Raw genomic sequence first — 22,228 nt, 5'->3', positions numbered from 1 at the left:
ACAGATAGGAAAATGTATGACTACTCCAGATAGCAAGTACAACTAAATATTGTATATGAATATCTTTTGTCATCACTTTTTAAATTTTATGTAATATCCATCATTTCTCTTTTATTGAGACATCATTAAATAAAAGAATCTGTCCTCTAATGTGTTTTGTGTAGTTAGACATGAAAAAAAAATCTCAATTTCAATGTGTAGTTATTTTTACACTCAAATTATTCTGTAGTATTTAACGGATCAACAGAGAAACATAAAGAATTTTTAAATATGTTTATTTAAAACATAATTAAAATTTTTTTAATTTTTTAAAAAATTTAAAAAATTTTTTTAATTTTTTAAATATGTTTATTTAAAACATAATTTTTTTTAATTTTTTTAAAAATTAAAAATTTTTTTTTAATGTTTATTTCTGAGAGAGACAGAGATAGTGTGTGAGTGGGGGGAGGGGCAAGCGGAAAGGGAGACAGAATCCAGAGCAGCCTCCAGTCTCTGAGCAAGCTGTCAGCACAGAGCCTGACACGGGGCTTGAACTCACAAACTGTGAGATCGTGACCTGAGCCGAAGTCGGACACTTAAGCAACTGAGCCACCCAGGCGCCCCTAAATATGTTTTTAAAATGAAATTATTAAGTGTAGGATTATTTGGTAGGGGATTCCATATTCTAAAACAAAAGTGGCATTCAATAAGCTTAGCTCTTCCAATTATTTGGGGTGTCTAAACCAGAAGATGCCTTAAGTGGAATGAAACACAAAATATTGAATTATATATTTTGTGCTGACTGTAAGAAATTCAAAGAGATAATCCCATAGAAATGGTTTATCACAACATATATTAGTACTGAACTTGAGGGTCTTGGCATTCACTTTTATTAATTTCCTGCTATCATTAATATATATAAAATTTATGTATGGTTAATTATTCTACACTATCGCTTACGAATTTAGATGCTGACATAAACACTTTTAATTGACTTCACTGAATGGATACAAATATGAGAGTATGTGTTTATGAATTTCTATTTCACTACAATTATCAAGACCTTACAAATCTTGATTGCTTAAGCAACCAAAATTTCATGCTATTACTCCAAATAGTCTCCAAGTAATAGGTGAAGGACAGTAACTATATTATGATTCTTTTCTATACATTTTCACTAACAGTTACCAATAATCTGAAATAATAAAATCCTCCATGTTGAATATAAAAGGGCATATTCTATGAAAAATAAATCTCATAAGTTTGATCTAGAGTACTGTTTCAGTTTTCATTAGATTTTTAGAACTCAGTGAGTTAAGCAGTCATGAAATTAATCCTTTAACAAATATATCAAATCACTACTGATTCATTTGTGCAGCTTAGACTCTCAAAATACTTTGGCTAGTTTCCTAAAAACCATATGTCGATTTTTCTAGAAAAAAAAATCTGTTTCTCCAAGGTGTCCTGATCTTAAATTCAAGAGCATCTATAACAGATAAGTTCATAAAAGCAAAACTTTATGAACAAGGTAGGGTTGGTCCATACCTGAGGATAGTCTGAGTTATATGATGAGATTTATCTTTTTATTTTCTGAGCTTGTATTGTTAGAGACTTTTTCACCATGCTGCATATGTTTACATGTATTTGTATAAAACCCAAAGGTAATATTTAGGAGAGTCAGCCTAAGATGCTTGCAGTCCGTCATTCCTACTGTATCCTGAATTCAATAAATTTAGCCTCTTGAAAAATTTCCTGCTTACTTACTTTTTAATTCTTGTGATTAACTATGTTTGAAGAAATGAGTCTATGAAATTTTTGTAATATTTTGCCAATGACATTGTCCATTAGGCTACTAAATGTCCATATTAAACTACCTTAGTTCAGAAACTTCTTTTAGAACATAATACAAGAAAAAAAAATGCTTCTCCTGTGGAAGTAGAATGCTTTCTGTTTTCTCTCTGCTAGGACAATGCAACTAAATATATTCACATTTGTGCCTCATTGCCACGAAGTTCAGAGCCAAAGTTTATCTGAGGTTCTAGTCATCTTTTTGTTCAGTTTATCATAGAGTATATATCATATCATAGCATAGCATAGAGTACATAACAGTTTTAAGAAAAAAGTGAGATGTAAGTTTTAAAAAGTATTTAAATCTGATTATGGAAACAAATTTTAATACTATAATCAAAGCTCTTCATTATAGTATTGTGTTAAATTACATCCTATAATATCCCTGTTAGCTATTTTGATATCTGGCCTTCTGAACTCATGATTCCTTCATTAGAAAAGAAATAATGTTTAGGAAATAGTACATTTTTTTCCCTAGGGAATTTCACTAATTACATCATTTGCCTTGAGTTGTCTAATGCAGATGAAAGCAGAGAGATCAGAATTTGTTTTCAATTTAAAACTTCCCTAATATGAGCATTGCAAAAACTACAGTGACACTTGCTATTCATTCTTAGCTAATGGGAATATTATACAATACGAATTAAAGCGCTTCTTTAAACTAAAACTTTGATTAAAGGTATACCCATCCCTTCATACAAGGTCATGATTAAAAACTCTCTAATACCTGTGCAGCCATTATTTGTGTTATTATTCGCACAACTATGTACATTTCTGTCTTTGTGACCAATTAACTTAATTGATGCTAATTAGCAAACACATTTTGTTTGAATTCCCCACCTGCTACTTGTACCAATTTATGGGCTCTTTTTCATACAGGTCATCTACCATCCCCTGGGATACTTTCATATCATCTCCTGAGTCCTTTATTCATGGTATTTCTTTTTAATTGTATCTTCTAATACTCTGCTTAGTAATTTTGCTATCCGGTCTTTTGAATTCACAATGCTTTTACTTTCTCAGTTTCAGTGATCTGCATCTTTGTTTCATGTTGGCTGTCGTTAGCATGGATGTACCTTAGTCTTAGTTATCACTCAGCCTGCACAAGCAATATTAAGAACTTTCATGGTCACCTAAAATTTTTCAAGTATTTGCCACTGTCTTTACAGAGGAGATGTCCTCATTGTGTTTGCCCCTGGATGACCCTGCAGCCTCTGTTCCCCCCTGTTCGTAAAGCTGCTTCATCAACCATCCCAATGCTCACATTCTCAGTTTTCCCTTTTCACCGAGAGAGGGAAATTTCTTCTCTTCTGCCTTATCAAAAGGTCCCTAGACAAAGTAAATATTTCATCTTGGATCTTCTCTTCTACAGTCTGAAACCAGCCTTCTTTGCCAGGTTTCCTGAAAGATTATTTTATACTCACAGATCACACTTATTACAACCAACTCCCCCAGTGGTCCCTCTTCCAGACTCTGGTTCTCACCAACCCATTGAATTGGTTTTTTAAAAGACCACATGACTGCCTTTGCACCAGATCAAACATTGTATTCTTTTTTTTTCTTAATGTTTTTATTTATTTTTGAGACAGAGAGAGACAGAGCATGAGCAGGGGAGGGGCAGAGAGAGGGGGACACACAGAATCCAAAGCAGGCTCCAGGCTCTGAGCTGTCAGCACAGAGCCTGACGTGGGGCTCGAACTCATAGACCGTGAGATCGTGACCTGAGCCGAAGTCGGACGCTTAACCGACTGAGCCACCCAGGCGCCCCCAAACATTGTATTCTTAATGAACTCGCCCCCATTTTCTTGAGCATCTTGTTGCTCTCCCTCCTCATTTTCTTTTTCTTGCTTTGGGGCCACTTCCTGAGATCCTTGGCTTGGCCATGTACTGTGTCTTACCTTATCCACAGCCGCAGAGGTCTGTTCTGTATAAGCAACTCTGGCAGTGGAAGTCCAGTCGCCTGCAGAGCTTTTGTATTTTACTGAAATGTCAGCCAGATGCTGGACAAATGTATTGTTATATCTTCACTGAACTCTTTGTATTTTCCATCATCCATCCTCGCCACTGGTCTTTCACCTCATCTACCAAATCGCCTGTAAGTTCTTCTTGACTTGCCTTTTTCTGGCAATAGCACCACTATTGTGATTTGCAGCCGTATTCATACACCTGGAATGGAATTAGACTTCCTTACACTTATGGCTTGCATCCTACCGCTCATTGAATTCTGTTGATTCTTCCTTTACTGTGTTTCCCAAATCAGTCCAATAATTTTGAATTTTATTGGCTACCATTTTAGTTCTTTCCCTTCACACCTCATACCTGTACTCATACAGAATTCTAACTCCTCTATTTGCATCTTACCCTCCTTCCCTCCCCTCTATCTGAGGCAGGAACAGACCTAGGATTTGTGCCCGAAATTTATAAAATTGGGGCCTTATATTAAAAGAAATATACTATAAAATTGTGAGCAAAAAATTATGTAGAAGGATGAATATTTGTTTATAGTAAGAAAACACCAAAAATTTTAACGAAACAGAAGTCTTGAAGATTCAGACCCTTTTCCTTTGACACCTCTTTTGACAATTTTCAGACACACATATGAATAGTTACTGATTTTAACTTGGCTTCCCCTCCCTACCTAGAATGCTTACAATATCCAGAAACTCTGGAAGTCCCATCTAGTTAAGGAACCCTGGTATCTAAACTTCACTGGCTTTATGAGAAACCTGCTTTTGCTCCTAGAGTAGTCTTCCTCAGTTCTGGCTTTGATGGTGTCAGACTTTTGCCATCTCAGAACAAATTCTAAATTTCTTAGTGTAATAGAGTATGGGCTCTTGAAACTGAGAGACCTAGGTTCAATTCCTGTACAACTTTGTGTGATTTTTCTGAATCTCCAGTTATCTAAAGAAGTTGGATGTTGGGGTATTATATGTAATAATGTATAAGAAATATTGAGAATATAATCTAGCCTCTTTCTGCTCTTTCTTCTAATATGCTCAATTAGTTCATTTCTCACCTTAAGCCATCACATGGGATTCTGGTACTTTCCTCAGTGTGTGCCCTTTTGGTCCACTGATTTTTCCTTACTTAGGAACTATGGGTGCTATTCTCTCATTGTTGACTAGATATATTAAGATTGATGAGTAAATAGAGTGTAAGGAATATAGCCAACATAGTTGTCAGAGTTACTTAGCACTGGATCTTTTAGCAAAATGTTGACCTAAGCCTTATGGAGTATCCCGCATAGAGCCCACCCACCACCTTCCCTCTACAAATACACAGATACTAAGTAAAATATAACAACCTTTTAAATAACCAGATAAGATCAAAAGAAAGAAAATTTCAGGCTGTGAAACTGATAGAAAACTCCTAGCCATAATTGTAAGTCTTTAATTTGGTAGGGTAACAGACTAGGAAGATAGAAAAAGTGAATGTAGGCCAAAACAGGTCAGGGTTGTAGTCTGAATGCCCACTTAAAGTTCAGGAGATGTGTATTTTAGTTTGCAACTAGACAGGAACATGAACTGAGAATTATATAAAAAAAAACTGGGACTCTGAAAGAGCTACTCCTCTATCAAGGGGAAATTACAGAAAACGAGAAGAGAAATAGGAAAAAGGAATTAAGGTGGAGAATAGAATGGTAAAGATAGATCTAATAGGCACTCTAGAAGAGAAATTAGAATAAGGACAACAATTCAAACAGATGAGAAGGGAGAATTTTATAGAATTGAGTAAACTGGTGAGTCCTAAGAGCAGGGAAGTAGACTCGTGCTGAGCAGTATAAACAGAAACAAATCTGTGCCTGTGTGGATCCTAGTGAAAGTACAGAAGTCCCAAGAAATTCTTAAAGGTCACTATGAAGAAACAAGAGATTATCTAAAACGTAAAAGCAGAATGGACACACGTCTTGTCTTCAAAATAGATGCCAGAAGACCGTCTGTAAGGGACCAAGGACAAAAAGTCTCGATTTTTATTTTTTTAGAGAAACTAGTTTTAATTCACAAATCAAAGCCCAGCTAAACTGTACTTCCAGAGTGAAAAACAAAGCACCACTTCAGTGACCAAGGTTACCACTTACAGGCTGTCTATGGAAAAGCTGAAATGTCCTCCAAGCAGAAGGAAGCTGTGCCCTGAAGGAAACAGTGGAAAATTAGCACCATTGGTGAGAAAATCTGAAAACAAACAAACAAACAAACAAAAAAACCTTGATTTTTAAAGTCAGAGGGTCTTGGTTCTTAGCCCTCCTTTACCAGTTATTGCCGGTGGACCTTGTATAAGTAAGTTTCAGCTTCCTCAGGGGAAAAACAGAAACAAATAGCATTTATTTTGCACATGAAAACCAACATCACTTGGTCACTGGAAATAACAAATGGAAAAACTCCCACCTCGCATAGTACCTGGTATCCAAGGAACATGATAAAATGCAGTCTCATCTGAAATTGTGTGCCATGGCTGGCTTTACTGGGACACCCTCACTATCTCAATCTCTTGAACTATTTGGAAGACTAAATCAAATGTCTCTATCTAGACAGCGCTCACTTCTCACTAAAAGCAGCCTTAAATCTCTCTCTCTTCTGTGTGCAAATTGTACTTTGTGGTACATCTTTTGTAGTTTGCTCCTGTCTCATATTGCTGTTATTTATATATGGGCCTTAGCTCCCTTACAAGAAGTTATGTTCCTTGAGTATTATGCTGCTTAACCTGTTCATGTCTGTATCACCTACAATGTCTTACCTAGAGTACAGTTAATTGCTCAGGAAAGCTGCTCAGTTCCTGTTCAATTCAACTGAATTGAAATTGTCAAGTGAAAGATGAATGAATGGACATTGACTAATGTGTTCCTTTGTGGTAGAAATTAGTTGGGAGATAAGCTCATTTTTATTGTGTGCTATGTGTTTCACAGTCTTCCGTAGTTGGCATTTCAGTTTTAAAAGTGCTTATATACAATGGATTATTACTCAGCAGTCAAAAAGAAGGAAATCTTGCCATTTGCAACAATGTGGATAGAACTAGAGGATATTATACTAAGTGAAATTAGTCAGACAAAGACAAATATCATATGACTTCACTCATATGTGGAATTTAGAATGCAAAAGAGCCGAACATAAGGGAAGGGAATATAAAAACAGAGAGAGGAACAAAACATAAGAGACTCTTAAATACAGAGAACAAACTGAGGGTTGCTCTAGGGGTTGTGTGGGTGGGGAGATGGGCTAAATGGGCAAGGGGCATTAAGGAGGACACTTGTTGGGATGAACACTGGGTGTTATATGTAGGGGATGAATCACTGGACTCTACTCCTGAAATCATTATTGTACTATATGCCAGCTAACTTGGATGTAAATTAGAAAGTAAAAAATTAAAAAAAAAAAAATAAACAAAAAAAAGTGATTGCTGACTGAAAATCTAATAGGGAAAAAAATATATCCCTGGAGAAAAAAAGTTACATTTAATTTTAACTCTTTTTAACTCTTGAAATCCTATTTTAAAAAATATTTTCATCTATTTGGCAGTTTGTGTGAACAGGTAGTGACATTAACCAAGTGAATAGATTTTGTATACAGTTTTAGGTTTCACAAATAAGCTATTAGGGCCAAAGATGCCATGATCGGCAACAATCATAAGCATATCTAGTCAGTTGTTTTCAGAATTAAAGGATGTTTCCTAGTGGATATTTCAAGTAGTCACTTAGTTAAAAATGAAAATATGTCGGGGCGCCTGGGTGGCTAGTCGGTTAAGCATCCGACTTCGGCTCAGGTCATGATCTCACGCTTGTGAGTTTGAACCCCGCGTCGGGCTCTGTGCTGACAGCTCAGAGCCTGGAGCCTCTTCAGATTCTGTGTATTTCTCTCTCTCTCTGCCCCTCCCCTGCTCACACTCTGTCTCTCTCTGTCTCTCAAAAATAAATAAACATTTTTTAAAAAATGAAAATGTCACTTTAGTTGATAATTCAGTTTTTCTGGTCTTGATCAAAAGTATTATCAGATGGGATTAGCCAAACTGGGCTTCTGAGTATTAAATATGACATTAAATCCTCATTTATTTGTGAAAGATCATTATTAACGGCCAATGATGCTCTAAAATTAAGGCCAAAGTGCATACTATTAATTCATAATTGTTGTCAAAGCTTAGATGAAGACTAATTAGCATTTTTGTTGAAAATACATTTTCAAACTCCTTTTAAATAGGTCAAGAGAATTTTCTCAAACTGGAACATCCAAGGATTCACACATAGCTGGATCCATGGGGCCAGACGTCAGCGGCTTGCTGATCCCCCATTTCTCAACCAGGCTTCTTCCTCTCAGGTCCTTGCTACCTGCTGGAAAATGTTGCCATCAGCAGCTCTAAGCCCCTCTTCTTACTTAGCATCCGAGAGCAGTCTTCCAGCTCCAGGTCACCCTTCCCATGAAAGGACTTTAGTCCTATTTAGATCATATATCCATCTCTTGGATGGATGAGCTCTCATGATAGTCATGGCCAGGGTGAGGTCAATGAAGCTCTTTTCTCATAATGTCCAGCAAAACCATCTAGGATGAGGTAAGAACAACTGAATTGTGTTTTTAGTCCACATCCACAAGCTTTACCTGAAACCTTGGATCATATGTGGTCCAAAATTCAGAACTTTTCAGATTTGGGGAACATGATAGAGTATATATTCCAGTTATTGCATAACCTTGCAACAGAGTCTGGGAAAGCAGCTCATATACAAATATATTAGTATTTCTGACATAAAAGATCGGAATATTCACAGAAAGTAGGGAAAAGGCCATATCAGTTTTTTTCTGCCAAACTTCCCCAAAGTTTTTGAAACAATTCTCAGTTTATACAATATTAGCATTATAGAATTGCTGGTAAAAGGTTGCAAGTCTGTAATTAACATATTCTATTGCACGTGTATTACACCCTACATGCTAGGCATATATTAGATTGTAAACTGTGATGTCTGAGACAGTATTGATACTGTTAATATATCTGAACATGACATACTTTCTGACATATAGAATGTGCTTATTAGATATGTTTGTTGAATAAGTGAATATATCAGTGACTTTATGTACATTACTTCATCATGGAATTCCAAAAATTAGCCCATGATATAGATATTATTTTTCTTATTCACAACTTACTGAATGAGCCTTGGTTTTGCCATTTGCAAAAAATAGAATTAATGATACCTAGAAGAATGAGTGAGGCTCAGAGAGATTAAAAAGCAAAAGCGGTCAGATTGCAAGTAGCTGATTTCATAATAATATTCAAGTCAGTCACTTCATCACTAAACTATTACTTTATTCCACTGATGGATACAAATGAAGCTGCTTGATTAATTGAAGGGATCCCTTAGGAGCTACAACTTTCTACACAGCCTGTAACAATTATCCCTTTAGGTATAGATATATCATTTGGTGGGAGATAAAATATGCATATCATCTAAGCTGCAGAATTTTTAAATTATGTATTCTAGAAAGTAACAAGATTAGGAAAAATAATTTAGGGTCCTATGTCAATTCTGAGTAATGTATCATTTGCTTTAATTATCTTGAAAGAGCTCATTCTACATAAAATCTTGGGTAGATATCACAGTTGTTCCAAATCTGGTCTCATTTAACACTTGATTTAGTTATGCTTAAACCCTGGAGGCTAGTGAGCCTTGCCACGAGTAAGTACTATAAATCCATGAATACAGTCTTATAGTCATGATTTATTTTTTTTAAGTTTATTAAACTTAAATTTACGTTTCTTGTCTATGCAAGTGGGGGAAGGAAAGAGAGGAAGAGAGAGAATCTCAAGCAGGCTCCGGACTATCAGCACAGAGCCTGACATGGGGCCCAAACCCACGAACTGTGAGATCATGACCTGAGCCAAAATCAAGAGTTGGATGCTTAACTGACTGAGCCACCCAGGTGCCCCCAGTCATGATTTATCTTTACTTTTTTATTAAAAAAAAAACAAACCTGGAGCATCCTAAATGTACAGCAGAAGTTCTGAGGACACTAACATTGTGTAGTTTATAGTTTTGAGATCAAAAAGTGGACTAGTTTGTTGGTGTGGTATTAAGTTTTACATGTAACTATAAGGAAAGGCACATTTATGTTGTGCCAACAGCAATCACATCTTAAGTCCCCAATTAAAATGTGACTTTTTAAACTCCAAAAGTTCCATGCGACAGCTTAGCCATCTGTTTAATGAAACAACCACTGATTTGGTCATAGATAATTATTGCAATAAGAACAGTGCTAGGGAAAGTTCAACTCGACAGTTAATTACGAAGAGATAATTAGCGAGGGTAGTTAGCATGATCTCCTCTCTAGGGTAAGAAATAGGTAAAAAATCTCATTCCAGGTGTAGATCATGTAGACAGTATAGTTACATATATTTTTGAATCATCATTTAAAAATCTTATTAGATACCAAACAGTATATTTACTGAGCTATGTTTAACCAACATGAGAAGTGTTGTTTTTCATAAATTATCTATTGAATTCTATGCATTTTTTTTGTCAAAAATACCCTTAGGTTATCACATGGAGGCTTTTGTGTTTCATGGGCACTCTTACCAATGTAAGAGGGAAATTTCAGCACTTGTCCCTGGTGGAATCCATGACTACGGTCCTTAACACATTCTGCTAATTACCTTCCAGGAAGACACAAATGCGGGAGTATTAGAGTAAGCTCTCTACCATCAAATGTGGTGAAGGAGAGTTCTGGTGAAGATAGTTCTCAAAACTCACAGTAAATAATAGTTTTAAATTCCTCTATGATAAAATCACTTTGATAAGGAGCAAAAATGATTAATTTCCTTCTTACTATCTTGGTATAAGTACTTCAGAGTTGCGAAGTACTTATGAGAGTACAAATTATGAAAGAACAAATTATGGAAGGACAATAAGCAAAAGACTTGCAATTTTAGTATCTTCTATCCAAGCGCAGCATAATGGAGCTCCAAGGGTGGTGAAAGCATTGGCATTCATTATTGACTCATCAGTATTAGAACCAAGGGAATTTTTAACAGATTGCCTCACAGGGAAAGAAAGAACCCTGCCTGGCTCCTTATTCTCATTTTGGGCACAAAACTAAGGTTTTCTTATGTTTCATATACAGTGATGTCTTGGCACTTCTGGTTTCTCCAACATGAAAACCGCGTGAGTTTATATTGCGTCCGTGTAGAGTAGGTGACAGAACTGAGAAAAGTTAAACTTATTTTTGTGCTATTAGTGAAGAAAGGTTTTTAAAGAATAGGAAAATATGTTAGGAGAATTTCAGTCTCTTTAAGAGAAGAATTTTAGGGGCGCCTGGGTGGCGCAGTCGGTTAAGCGCCCGACTTCAGCCAGGTCACGATCTCGCGGTCCGTGAGTTCGAGCCCCGCGTCGGGCTCTGGGCTGATGGCTCGGAGCCTGGAGCCTGTTTCCGATTCTGTGTCTCCCTCTCTCTCTGCCCCTCCCCCGTTCATACTCTGTCTCTCTCTGTCCCAAAAATAAATAAACGTTGAAAAAAAAAATTTAAAAAAAAGAGAAGAATTTTAGTGAGATCCTAATATACTCTTTGCTTAAATGCAAAATTGAGTTAGCTGTAAATGGATTTCTCTGTAGGAGTGTGTAATATTTAAGATCTCTAACTTTGTTTAAGCTACTGAGACTTTTGGTGTACTTTGGCAATAATTCTTTACTAGGAATTAACTATTACTCCCAACTTATCATCAGACTTAGATATGAATTCAGGTATTTCCACATACATAGCTGTGTGATCTCAGGCAAGTTATATGATTTCTCAGAACTTCAATTTATCTTTCCTCAATAGGAGTATTATAAATATTTTTCTCAAGAGTTGCTTGGAAAATTAAATTAGATAATGAATCTCAGCTTCTTATATTATGTCTGCCCATCCCAACCACTCAGTATGAGTTAGGTGTTATATTTATCTTAAAATTAGGATGGTAGTGGTTTCTACTTAGGGGTATATATTTTATTATTCACTTAAGATATAGGAAATTCTTTGAAAAATACATGTATATTAAACTGTAATATAGATTTTATTCATTCTGCCTTTCTTTCCAATGAGCATGACTGTCATATACACACATAAGGGTTGTCTTTGGTCTGCATATTGAACGCAACAGAGTGTGTGTAAGGATTTTTTTCTACAGTATTTTCCATTAATGATAAATTACATAAAAGTACTAAGTATACAACAGAATTTAGACAATGGAAGGGTTGAGAATTAGGAGACAGGAACCTTGGTTTCTATATCTAGTCAACTTGTCCTTTAGCAAATCACTTACCTGGGTTTCAGTTTCTTCAGACTTCAGAGAAGAAACTTGTACTGAATGATTTCTATGGCTATTTACAGTTACCAAGCTATAATTCTACAATAAGCTCAGAACAACCGTATTTTCAAAATTATATATTTACCTACTGGCAATGTTTATCATAGATCTTTGCTTCTACTTATTTTTTTGCACTTAATAGGAAAAGTACATGACTGCTTTATCTTGAAGTTGATTTTTTTTCCCAAAATCTTGAAATATTAGGCTATCCAGTGACCTTAAAAATGATCTAGCCTCTCTCTCGGCCAGGACATTATTCTAGTTTCTAAGAAGACCAATTTCCTTTATCTGGAAAAGACCCAACTTTCTCTGTTCTCTGAAAAGGAAATTATATAGATTATCATGCCTAATAACTTTTACTGTTCTAGTGAAAGTTATTTCCCATTTTATTTTAAAAATTAAAAAGAATTTGAAAAGAAAAGCTAATTTTAATTACAGGGATATTTTACCTTTTGTTTTATCTGTTCAACAAACCTTTATGTGTTTAAGAAGGTGTGTGTTTATTGCTACAATCGAATCAGCTGAATAAAGTTCCACAGCTTTATATATTCCTAATTTTGAATGGAGATACCTGATAGAAATAAAGATAATGAAGAGCAGAAATACATCTCTCTGAATTTCATGTGTCTGTCAATAATTACATCAAGAAAAGAGAGGCTGCTGATGTTTTATTTAGATTGTGTTAATTCAGTCCCTAGAACCAGATGAAAGGTCTAATAATGTAGTTTATAATGATGTGAACTGTCACTTCTATTTGAATAATGTTAGCTACAATCAAATAATTTTTCCTTTTCCATAATGGAATGTTCCTATTCTCATTGTTTTCTGCAATATCTTTGCCTCCAAATAATTCAATTGAGGAAAAACAACATCGTGTACCTAATTCCCGTGTGGTTTAGATTGTAGTTTTGAGCCAAGCTGTGGCCAGAGTTGTGTCCTTTCATGAGACACTGATTTTGTGGCTCAATATGTTTTTGGTTCTGAGCTAGATTATCTTATCCATACTCAGGGAAGTACGAATGAAATAAAGAAGCAATATGACTTTTGAAATTATGTTTACATCTTTATGACTTTTTTTTTTAATTTATCTGATTTGACCCTCCTCTCTGTTCCCTACACAAATTCTGGCTTTCTGATTTCTTTCTAAAAATGCATCTGCTGCTTTTAACTGCCACCTCAGGGGCCTCTCTCTTTTTTTTCTTTTCAAAAAAATAGCATTTCCAGATATCCTAACGCATTATTATCAAAGTTGTCCAGATGTCATTTCAGGCATCTCACAGGGTTCACAGTGGAGACAGTACCCTGTACCTTTCTTACCTTTTGTCTATAGAGGTGACTTTGCAGGTGGAAGCATGAGGAGGGCGGCTGAGGCAGCTACAGAAATTGTTTCCTAGGTCACGCAAGGTCAGAGCCTGGTCTCTTCGTACACTATACAAATTCCACTGACGAATATCTGTGAAAACATTGATGGTCTGAATTTAGCTGTTCCATAATATTGAGATATAAACCCTATGGGTCAATTTGCTAAAGCACATTTTACATGCTAGACTTAGCAAAATGAATCAAGTGCCATAAAGGCATGCTCATATTCACTTAAAAAAAATTAAAAGGTATCTATTAGGTCAGAGGCTTCTAATAAATGGCATCCATACATATTTGAGATTGAGGCTTTGAAAACTCTAAGGTGGCATGTCATTATATAGGCTAACTTCCCAAAGGGTATTTTTATTTTGTAATTGCATCTTTGGCTAACTTATCTGGCTAAATTGTCATGTTATTTCTTATCTGTCATTTGCTTATCTTCATTAAAAAACTGTTCAATATCATTAAGCACTTCATCTTTCAGTTAGATGATTTTGCACGTAATTAGGGGAAAAGAAAATGGAAAAATTTTCTGATTATCACAAATGATATGGAGAGTTGCAAACAATTTGAAGTTAATTACGAGCTTAGTTGGGGGGTTAATTAATTTCTGCATGGACTATACAGAAGATGGATTTCCAACATGTATCTATTAAGTTAATAATATCGACTCCTATTTTATAAATAAAACATGTAGGTACACATACAGCTCAGATGAAAATATCAAACTTTTATTATATCAAAATTGTTCTAGGACTGACTTTTTGGTTTGTATTTAAGCTTTCTTAGAGGATTTTAGTCACACCAAATGTGTCACAACTTCAACTGTAAATACTCATATTTCATATTAAGATTGTTTGACATGGTCTGAGTGTCTGTCCATTTTTCCAGCTATGTTTCAGCCTTGTCACTTGCTTTTGTTTTGTTGTGCATTGTCATGTGTTTTGAAAGAATTAAGGCACTTCTTTTATTTGCAAAACCCAGTCAGCATTTTGTCACCACCTGTTCAAGTTCCAGCGTAATGGCCCAGACAAAATACTTGGGAATGTGGAGGTCTGGGAATGACTGATGGATCTGTGTAGCAACTATAGCTTTAACCTCTAACTAGCTTTCATTTTTCATCTTTGCAATTTCCATTTCCTCTTTTTATCAAAATTAATTTAGTCGAAATAAATGGATACTCCTGCACATCCTATGAGCTCTTCTGAGAATTGCACGGGTCTGTTAATAATTTTTCATGTCTCTCTCTCTCTTTTTTTTCTTTCTTTCTTTTTTTTTTTTAGTCTCGACCTATTCCTTCCCACCTGACTTCAGCAGTTGCAGAGAGTATCTTGGCTTCAGCCTGTGAGAGTGAGAGCAGAAATGCCGCCAAGAGGATGCGCCTGGACAGACAACAGGTACCGAGGAGCCTCGGGGTCGGTGGACACCAGCTATTGCAAATATGGTTCAGTTAGTCTGGTTCAGGTAGAAGGGCGAAAGCTCTGGGATGGATTTTGAAGTACTCTTAGGTAGAGTTTTGGGGTCTTTATGATATGAATTGAAAGTTGAAAGTGCAGGATCATGAGAGCAGCGGGCATCCATTACATTTTCCGTGGTGAAAAAATGGACAGTTGTGGGGCACCTGGGTGGCTCAGTCAGTTAAGTGTCTGACTTCAGCTCAAGTCGTGATCGCACGGTGTAGTTCGTGGGTTCAAGCCCTGTATCGGGATCGGGTTCTGTGCTGACAGCTTAGAGCCTAGAGCCTGCTTTGGATTCTGTGTCTCCCTCTTTCTCTGCCCCTCCCCTACTCACACTCTGTCTCTCTTTCTCTCAAAAATAAACAATAAAAAATTTTTAAAAATGGACAGCTGTAAAATCAGAAATTCTGGCTAGTATCCAATTTGCAGGCTAATTACTTATTTAAATAAATGGTTCTAACTGATCATTTATGTTCGTTTTGTACATTTACCTGATTGTTTATAATAGTGACACGATTGTGTTCATTTCGAGTGAAAGTGAACCTCTCTTTAATTTCCCCTGCTCTGCTGCTAAACGTCAGTGAATTGCTCTGGGAATCTTGAAAGCACATACTTTGAAAGACTGGAAAGCTGTAAAATGGGGACAGAAAATAATGAAAATGTATGTCCTGGGCTTGCTTCCACGTTAATGAATCATTTACTGTATACCCATTAAGTATCCTTCTATCTGTGTCTCCTTCCTAGGGATGTAGCTGTATGTGGTGTGGGCATGTGCATTTTGCGGGCGTTGTGTGCTTATGTCTTGCTCAGTTTTCCCTTGGTTTATGTGCCTCTGTCGGTCTCCCCTCCTCAGGTCTGAATGCCTTTCTCTGTGTTCTTTTTATCTCTGGCCCTCTTAATTGTCCATAATCAAATACTAAAGTACAGCACACAATATTAAATGCTACACATAAAAGTATGCTGTGTTCTGACTTTTAAGTTATTTTTACAACAAGTGATCTGGTGCTTCATATCTTTAGTTGAGTTTGGGATGAGAAGACTAAATTTTCAGTCTAATTTTGTTTTTTCCTACGGACCAATGAGCGTCTTAAATTATATATATGTATATATATGTATGTATATATATGCATACGTATATATACATGTATATATATACATACATATGCATATATATGCATACTATACATATATACATATATACATGTATATATATGCATACATATATATACATATACATTATATATATTTATAATGTATATGTATGTATGTATATGTGTGTACATATATACATATATGTATGTATATGTACATATATATAAAACAAGTATTTCCAGTCCAGGACCAAAATATTTCAAAATGTTTCAGAATGGCAGTATTTTAAAATTGTATGTGTTTATTATTAATATGGCATGTGCTAATAATTCTAAACAATGCAAAATATGAAATCCCTGGTTAATATTTTTTTATTTAAAAAAATTTTTTTGAGTTTATTTATTTTGACGGAGACAGAGACAGTGCAAGTGGGGGAGGGGTAGAGAGAGGGAGAGAGAGAATCTTAAGCAGGCTCCACACTGTCAGTGCACTCACTGTCCACGTGAGGCTCAACCCCATGAACTGTGAGATCATGATTTGAGCCAAAACCAAGAGTCAGACACTTAACCGACTGAGCCATCCAGGCACCCCTAGTTAATATTTTTTAAATGTAGTATTAGCCTCAGATAAAATGTATATGAAAATACTTATTTTGAGTTTGTTAATCATCCTTGGCCAGTCATGTTTATGCACATATGCATTCCTCCGTGAGACTTTTATCATTATTATAAGCCTAGAATCTATCTTACTTGGAACAAGTCAGAGCCCTGTATACAATACCATATAGCACAGTCATTAAGATGGCACATTCTGGAGTTAAGTACATCTGGTTTGGTTTGTCAGCCCTACTCTTACTAATAGCCCTTCAGAAAGCTACTCCATTCTCTGTGCCTCAGTTTCTTCATGGGCATGATAACAATAACAGTTCTAATCCTAAAGCGTTGTTGTGAGCATGCTAAATGGCACATTTATGTTAAGTACTTAGCCTGGCATATAGTAAGCATCAACAAATTTAGCCTAGGAAAAGATTGTAACTGATGGTCTGTCATTGCCTTGGCATCAATAAATCTAGAAAGAAACATTAATACTAGTATCTCAGATATAGGAATTTTGAAGTCAGACGAAGTCTATTTGAGAAAATATCATAATTCTAGAAACCAACATAATAGAATTCTGGGATTGAATGCGCTTTTCTGTGTTGTCTTGACATATATCCCACCTCATCTACACTCTAGAATGGTGTCAGTCATATATACAGTTGTCATGAAAATTAAATGACTGATTGGTGCTATGAACTACCTGTGATACTTCTATATATCCACCAATATTGGGTCCAGTAACTTAACCACTGTTGGCCTAATCTATCAAATCGAGGTTACATATATCAAATTCATAGGTTTATTTTTGAGGATTCAATAAGGCAAGGCATATGAAAGCATAGCTCATTTAATAAGTTTACATATATTGTCCGAGCTATACTGTATTCAAACTCCTATGTATATGCTTCCATGCATACCTAAGTGGTAGGAAAATGTTACCTCCAGTCCTAAGATCGGCTATTTACTAACACAAGTGTCCTATTATCAGAAAGGAATACTCATTTGGGCAGCCTTTAAATTGAGATCAGAATTGCTTCCTAGAACTTCTACCCACTGAAGAAAAGCTACTAGCAACTTTTAACTATTAGCAATCATGAGAACAGTGACTTCTAACTACTGCCCAGGGACCAGGGGGCCAGAATGGGTGGGGATCAGTGGTCCTTGACTCTGCTTCCCATGTTACCTGTTTCCTTTTTCTGTCCTCCTACACAGTGGTCATTTATTGCAAAGCTCTGTCACCTGGGAATAGGGGATGTCCAATATTTTCCCCACAGAGGAACGTTCTTTCCAGGTTTTAAAAGTGCTGGGGCGCCTGGGTGGCGCAGTCGGTTAAGCGTCCGACTTCAGCCAGGTCACGATCTCGCGGTCCGTGAGTTCGAGCCCCGCGTCGGGCTCTGGGCTGATGGCTCGGAGCCTGGAGCCTGTTTCCAATTCTGTGTCTCCCTCTCTCTCTGCCCCTCCCCCATTCATGCTCTGTCTCTCTCTGTCCCAAAAATAAATAAACGTTGAAAAAAAAAAAATTTAAAAGTGTTCAGTGGACCTGGTATTTATGGGGGATATGGAAGAAAATATTTTAAAAAATACATTCTGTGATTTATTGGCAACCTAATAGGTGCTTTGTGGGACTTTTTTTTTTCCTATTTAGTAATTTCAACACCCCATGGAAAGCAGGTGCTATTATTCCCATGTCCATATAAGGAAACTAAGGCTCAAGGAAGAGGGGTTATTTGTACAGGGTCACCCTGCTGAATGAGCAAATCAGACAATGTGTTTCTACTGTGGGAGGCGGACACTCTAGATCTCTCTACAGTCTTGCTGCCTTCCATTGATTATATTCACTGAGGGAAAACCCGTGTCCTGGAACAAACTCTTAGGACTCCTATCATTTGTGCCTCTGCTTGTAATGTTTTTGACAGTGCAGTGTTCTGTTGGGAAACCATCTGTTTTAATCATAAAGATATTTATGCTCTTTCATATCTAGCAAACCAGGTTTCCCCAGTAAGCAAATTATTCCAGGCAGGACATTTTTGCCTCAATATCAGCTTGAAAAAGTGCCTCACTTCATGTGGGAAATGAGTTCTAGACTGTGAACACTGATTGAGTGTTTAGTATTTCAAAATAAATAAAATATATTACAGATACTTAAAAATCCATGAATTATTTCTGCTTACTCTGAACTCATATTTCATTTAACATGCCACACAAAGTGTTCCATCAAGTAATTGTGCACCGCCAACCAAAGCATGCGAATGGGACAGCCCTCTCCTAATTAGATCTAGACCTTCTTTACGCAAGTAAGAGAGAGAAGGATTCTTTTGGGTGTTGGCAATGAGATTATCCTTTTCTGTGCACATTCTTAACCCAACTCACAACTCTTAGAATTTGCTGGTGACTCAGAGATTCTGTATCACATCCCTGCCTTTCTGTAGGTGCATGAAAGCTCAAAAATTGGACAGTTAAATCTGGATTCTGTTAAGCCCCATATCTGAGTGCTTGCTGCCATTGCATAGCCACACGGAGAGCTATAATTATGTATGTCCTTCAGAGTTGATGAAGCTTGATGAATTAATTGGATTTTATAAAGCTGTTTGAGCTATGAACATGAAAGGTGTTATGGATGTGTTAAATACTTTATTTCATATGCCCACTTTGCACCACGATCCAGACGAGTCTGGTTATTATGCAGCCTGAGCCCCGGGGCAAGCCAGTGGCAAGGACAGGAGACTACCGTTTCATCCGGAATCAGATTTCACAGAGCTGAGGTCAACCCTCAATGCATTATAGAATATAGTCCGCATTTCTTTTCTTTTAACGTGAAAATCTTGGATTTTTATGGCCCGTAGGAAATTCTTCCTCACTCTGACAATTCAAAAAACTGGTCAAAATCAGACTTCACTTTTATGATTCTATGTCATAGCTTATCTTTCAACTAAAAGATTGCCTTTGTTCAGTCTTTATTTCATTCCTCTTTCCTTAAAAACAAAGATCTCTCAAGGTTCTTGGTTACAGTTCATCTGAACAGACAAAAGCAGAAAGTGAGAGATTAGAACCTGCTACTTGCTGATGATTTATTTCCCATTGGTGTATATTTTTTGCTGTTTTTTTAAGGGATGATATATGTTTCATTCCTGGGCTTGATGACTGATAAACTTAAGGGATTCATGAATAATATGAGTTTCTTTGGTTTCTTTTCTCTATCCCCAGTTCTTTCCGTTGGTTTGTAGTGCCATATTGGAGATCACATAAAACCAAGGGGTAAGGGCTGTGACAGCATCAGTGCAACAGACACGGCCCTCGTGAAGGACAACACAGCACACGTGCTAGGTGACTGCTTTTGCAGTGATGAGGACAGATGGGAAGTCAATGCTAGGCTGTGATGTGACCTCTTGGACTCTATTGAAAAGAACATAGTGAAGGGGGCAAGGGGACATGGCTTGTTAGTTGCTTGTGACATAATAAAGGGTGAGAAGTCAAGGGAAAAATTACTGAAAACTGGGTGTTTTGCTAAATTAAAAAGAAAAAAATCAGAGCTAGTAAACCAGCATGAAAGCACCAGCCAGGACCTACAAATACTGAGTGAGCCTAACACAGTTCCTGCTACTCTGTTTTCTTTGGCAGTGCTGAATTCCTTGCGACCTGCTTCTTGTCATGATTCTTCCTATGTTCTGTTAGGGTGGACATATTAGTGAGCATATTATCAAAAGAAAAATGTAATTGTGGATACAAAGTTGAAAATATAGCTGTGTAAGCATGGTGGCAGTTTTGACACAGACTTTTTATTTTCTCAAGGACATTTTTGAAAACTAGCTGAAGCCCCCTGGTCAAGACAGAGTTTTCAAGACGGGCAGCTTTTCTTTCCTATTTCATTCTGTCTTGGGTGTCCTTTTGGTACCACTTATAAACTGTAACAAATGCACAACTTAAAGCAACATTTTTCAGTAGGTTTTCATGCTTAAATTGAAACAATGTGATAGTAACTGAGATGCAGCTGGAAACCAATTTCTGTTCCTTTCCAGCCCACACCCCCAGGCTCCCATTCTTAATCATCCTCAACTTGTATTCTGCTCCCACCATTTTTCTTTCATATTTATAACATGATATTTTAGAGAAAACCTGACATCTTTGAATCTTTCAACATCTGTTTCAGCACGCTCCTCTCATCTGAAGGAGAAAATACACTATAGAAGGACAACAAAGTGCCATAGAGGGTAGTTCTTGGATTACATTGTATTTCCTTTGTGACGTGTGTAATTTAAAACTATTTAGATAGAGGGGCGCCTGGGTGGCTCAGTCGGTTGAGCGTCCGACTTCAGCTCAGGTCATGATCTTGCTGTCCGTGAATTCAAGCCCCGTGTCAAGCTCTGTGCTGACAGCTCAGAGCCTGGAGCCTGTTTCAGATTCTGTGTCTCCCTCTCTCTCTGATGCTCCCCCATTCATGCTCTGTCTCTCTCAAAAATAAATAAACGTTAAAAAAAATTTTTTAAAAACTATTTAGATAGAATAAACTTCCCAAAGTCATCTCACTATACGGGACCTTATTCTCCTTACTCATGGTAATGTTAAGGTGAAGAATAGCATCAGAAGTGTTTGGGGATGCAGTCCAGTGTGAGGTGTTTTCCAGGCCTATTTTATGCCATTGTCATGGCTTTTAACGAAGTGAGGAAACTGAGGCTAAAGCTAACTTCTCCCAAGAGTGCAGAGTTGCTCAGGGTAGAGCCCTGCTTTGATCCAATCCTTGTGCTTTTTAAAACCATTTGTTCCATTTAAAATCACTGAAGAAGCAGCAGCTACAGCTGTCCTCTGATATACGTGTGATGTGACAGCTCACCGCTCTTGGTGACACGAACTTTCCAGATGGTGAAAAACTATTGGTAAAGTTCCAAACAATACACAGTACAATATTCCCTTGATTTACATAGTAGTGATATGCCTGAAATAATGCATATTTAAAAGCATGCATAAAAACTTTGTGTTCATACCTGAAGTGAACTTTTAGGCTCAGGTGATTGTATGTAGGCTTCCACCCACCCAAAATATCCAGAAGGACTTATTTTAAAATCCACATGGGAGGAGAGACAGCTCTTAGTCAGTCAAGACTGCCTGGAGTTTCCAGGAAACTGGCCCCCCATCCACTTCGTGCCTATGTCACCTGCTATATATTTTCCAAATGTCCCCTCTGAGTGGTTGGTAACACTCTTTAAGAAGCATCGACACAGACAGACTAGTCTAGGGTTTGAATAGGAAAGGGAATCATAAATTCACAGATCCATTCTTTGATAGTGAACCCCTAAGTCTGTAACTCCCATCTGAAGAGGACTGGCCTTGAGCTGCAGAACCCACAAATTTTCCATACGTTTTGCATTTATCATATTAAATGAATTTTCCCTCCATCCTTTTCTCCTTCTTTTACTTTTCGTTTTTAAATTCACCAGAGCCTATAAATAAAAATTCCATGGTGTCAGATAAAAATAATGGGGTCCCTTGATTTCATTTTTATTTCTTCGCAGGTGTGAGGCAATTAAGTATCAATGGCCATATCAGTTATGCCCTCAGTTAAAAAAAAAAACTAAG

General features: G+C 36.8%; 1 protein-coding gene across 10 annotated transcripts in view; it reads left to right on the top strand.

Moving 5' to 3' along the window:
• Positions 1-22,228, top strand: part of NOL4 (nucleolar protein 4) — a 426,742-nt gene that overhangs the window by 302,444 nt on the left and 102,070 nt on the right. For all 10 annotated transcript variants that reach the window (XR_006707305.1, XM_045457208.1, XM_045457200.1 and 7 more), the window contains one exon: positions 14,793-14,906. Coding sequence is in view for 9 of the 10 variants with exons in the window: in XM_045457208.1 (XP_045313164.1) it covers positions 14,793-14,906 (114 nt within the window). In the remaining variant the exon portion in view is untranslated. The remainder of the gene's footprint in view (positions 1-14,792; positions 14,907-22,228) is intronic.

Source organism: Leopardus geoffroyi, chromosome D3 (assembly GCF_018350155.1).
Source record: "Leopardus geoffroyi isolate Oge1 chromosome D3, O.geoffroyi_Oge1_pat1.0, whole genome shotgun sequence".
Lineage (NCBI taxonomy): Eukaryota > Metazoa > Chordata > Mammalia > Carnivora > Felidae > Leopardus > Leopardus geoffroyi.
This window is presented reverse-complemented; position numbering and strand designations above follow the sequence as displayed.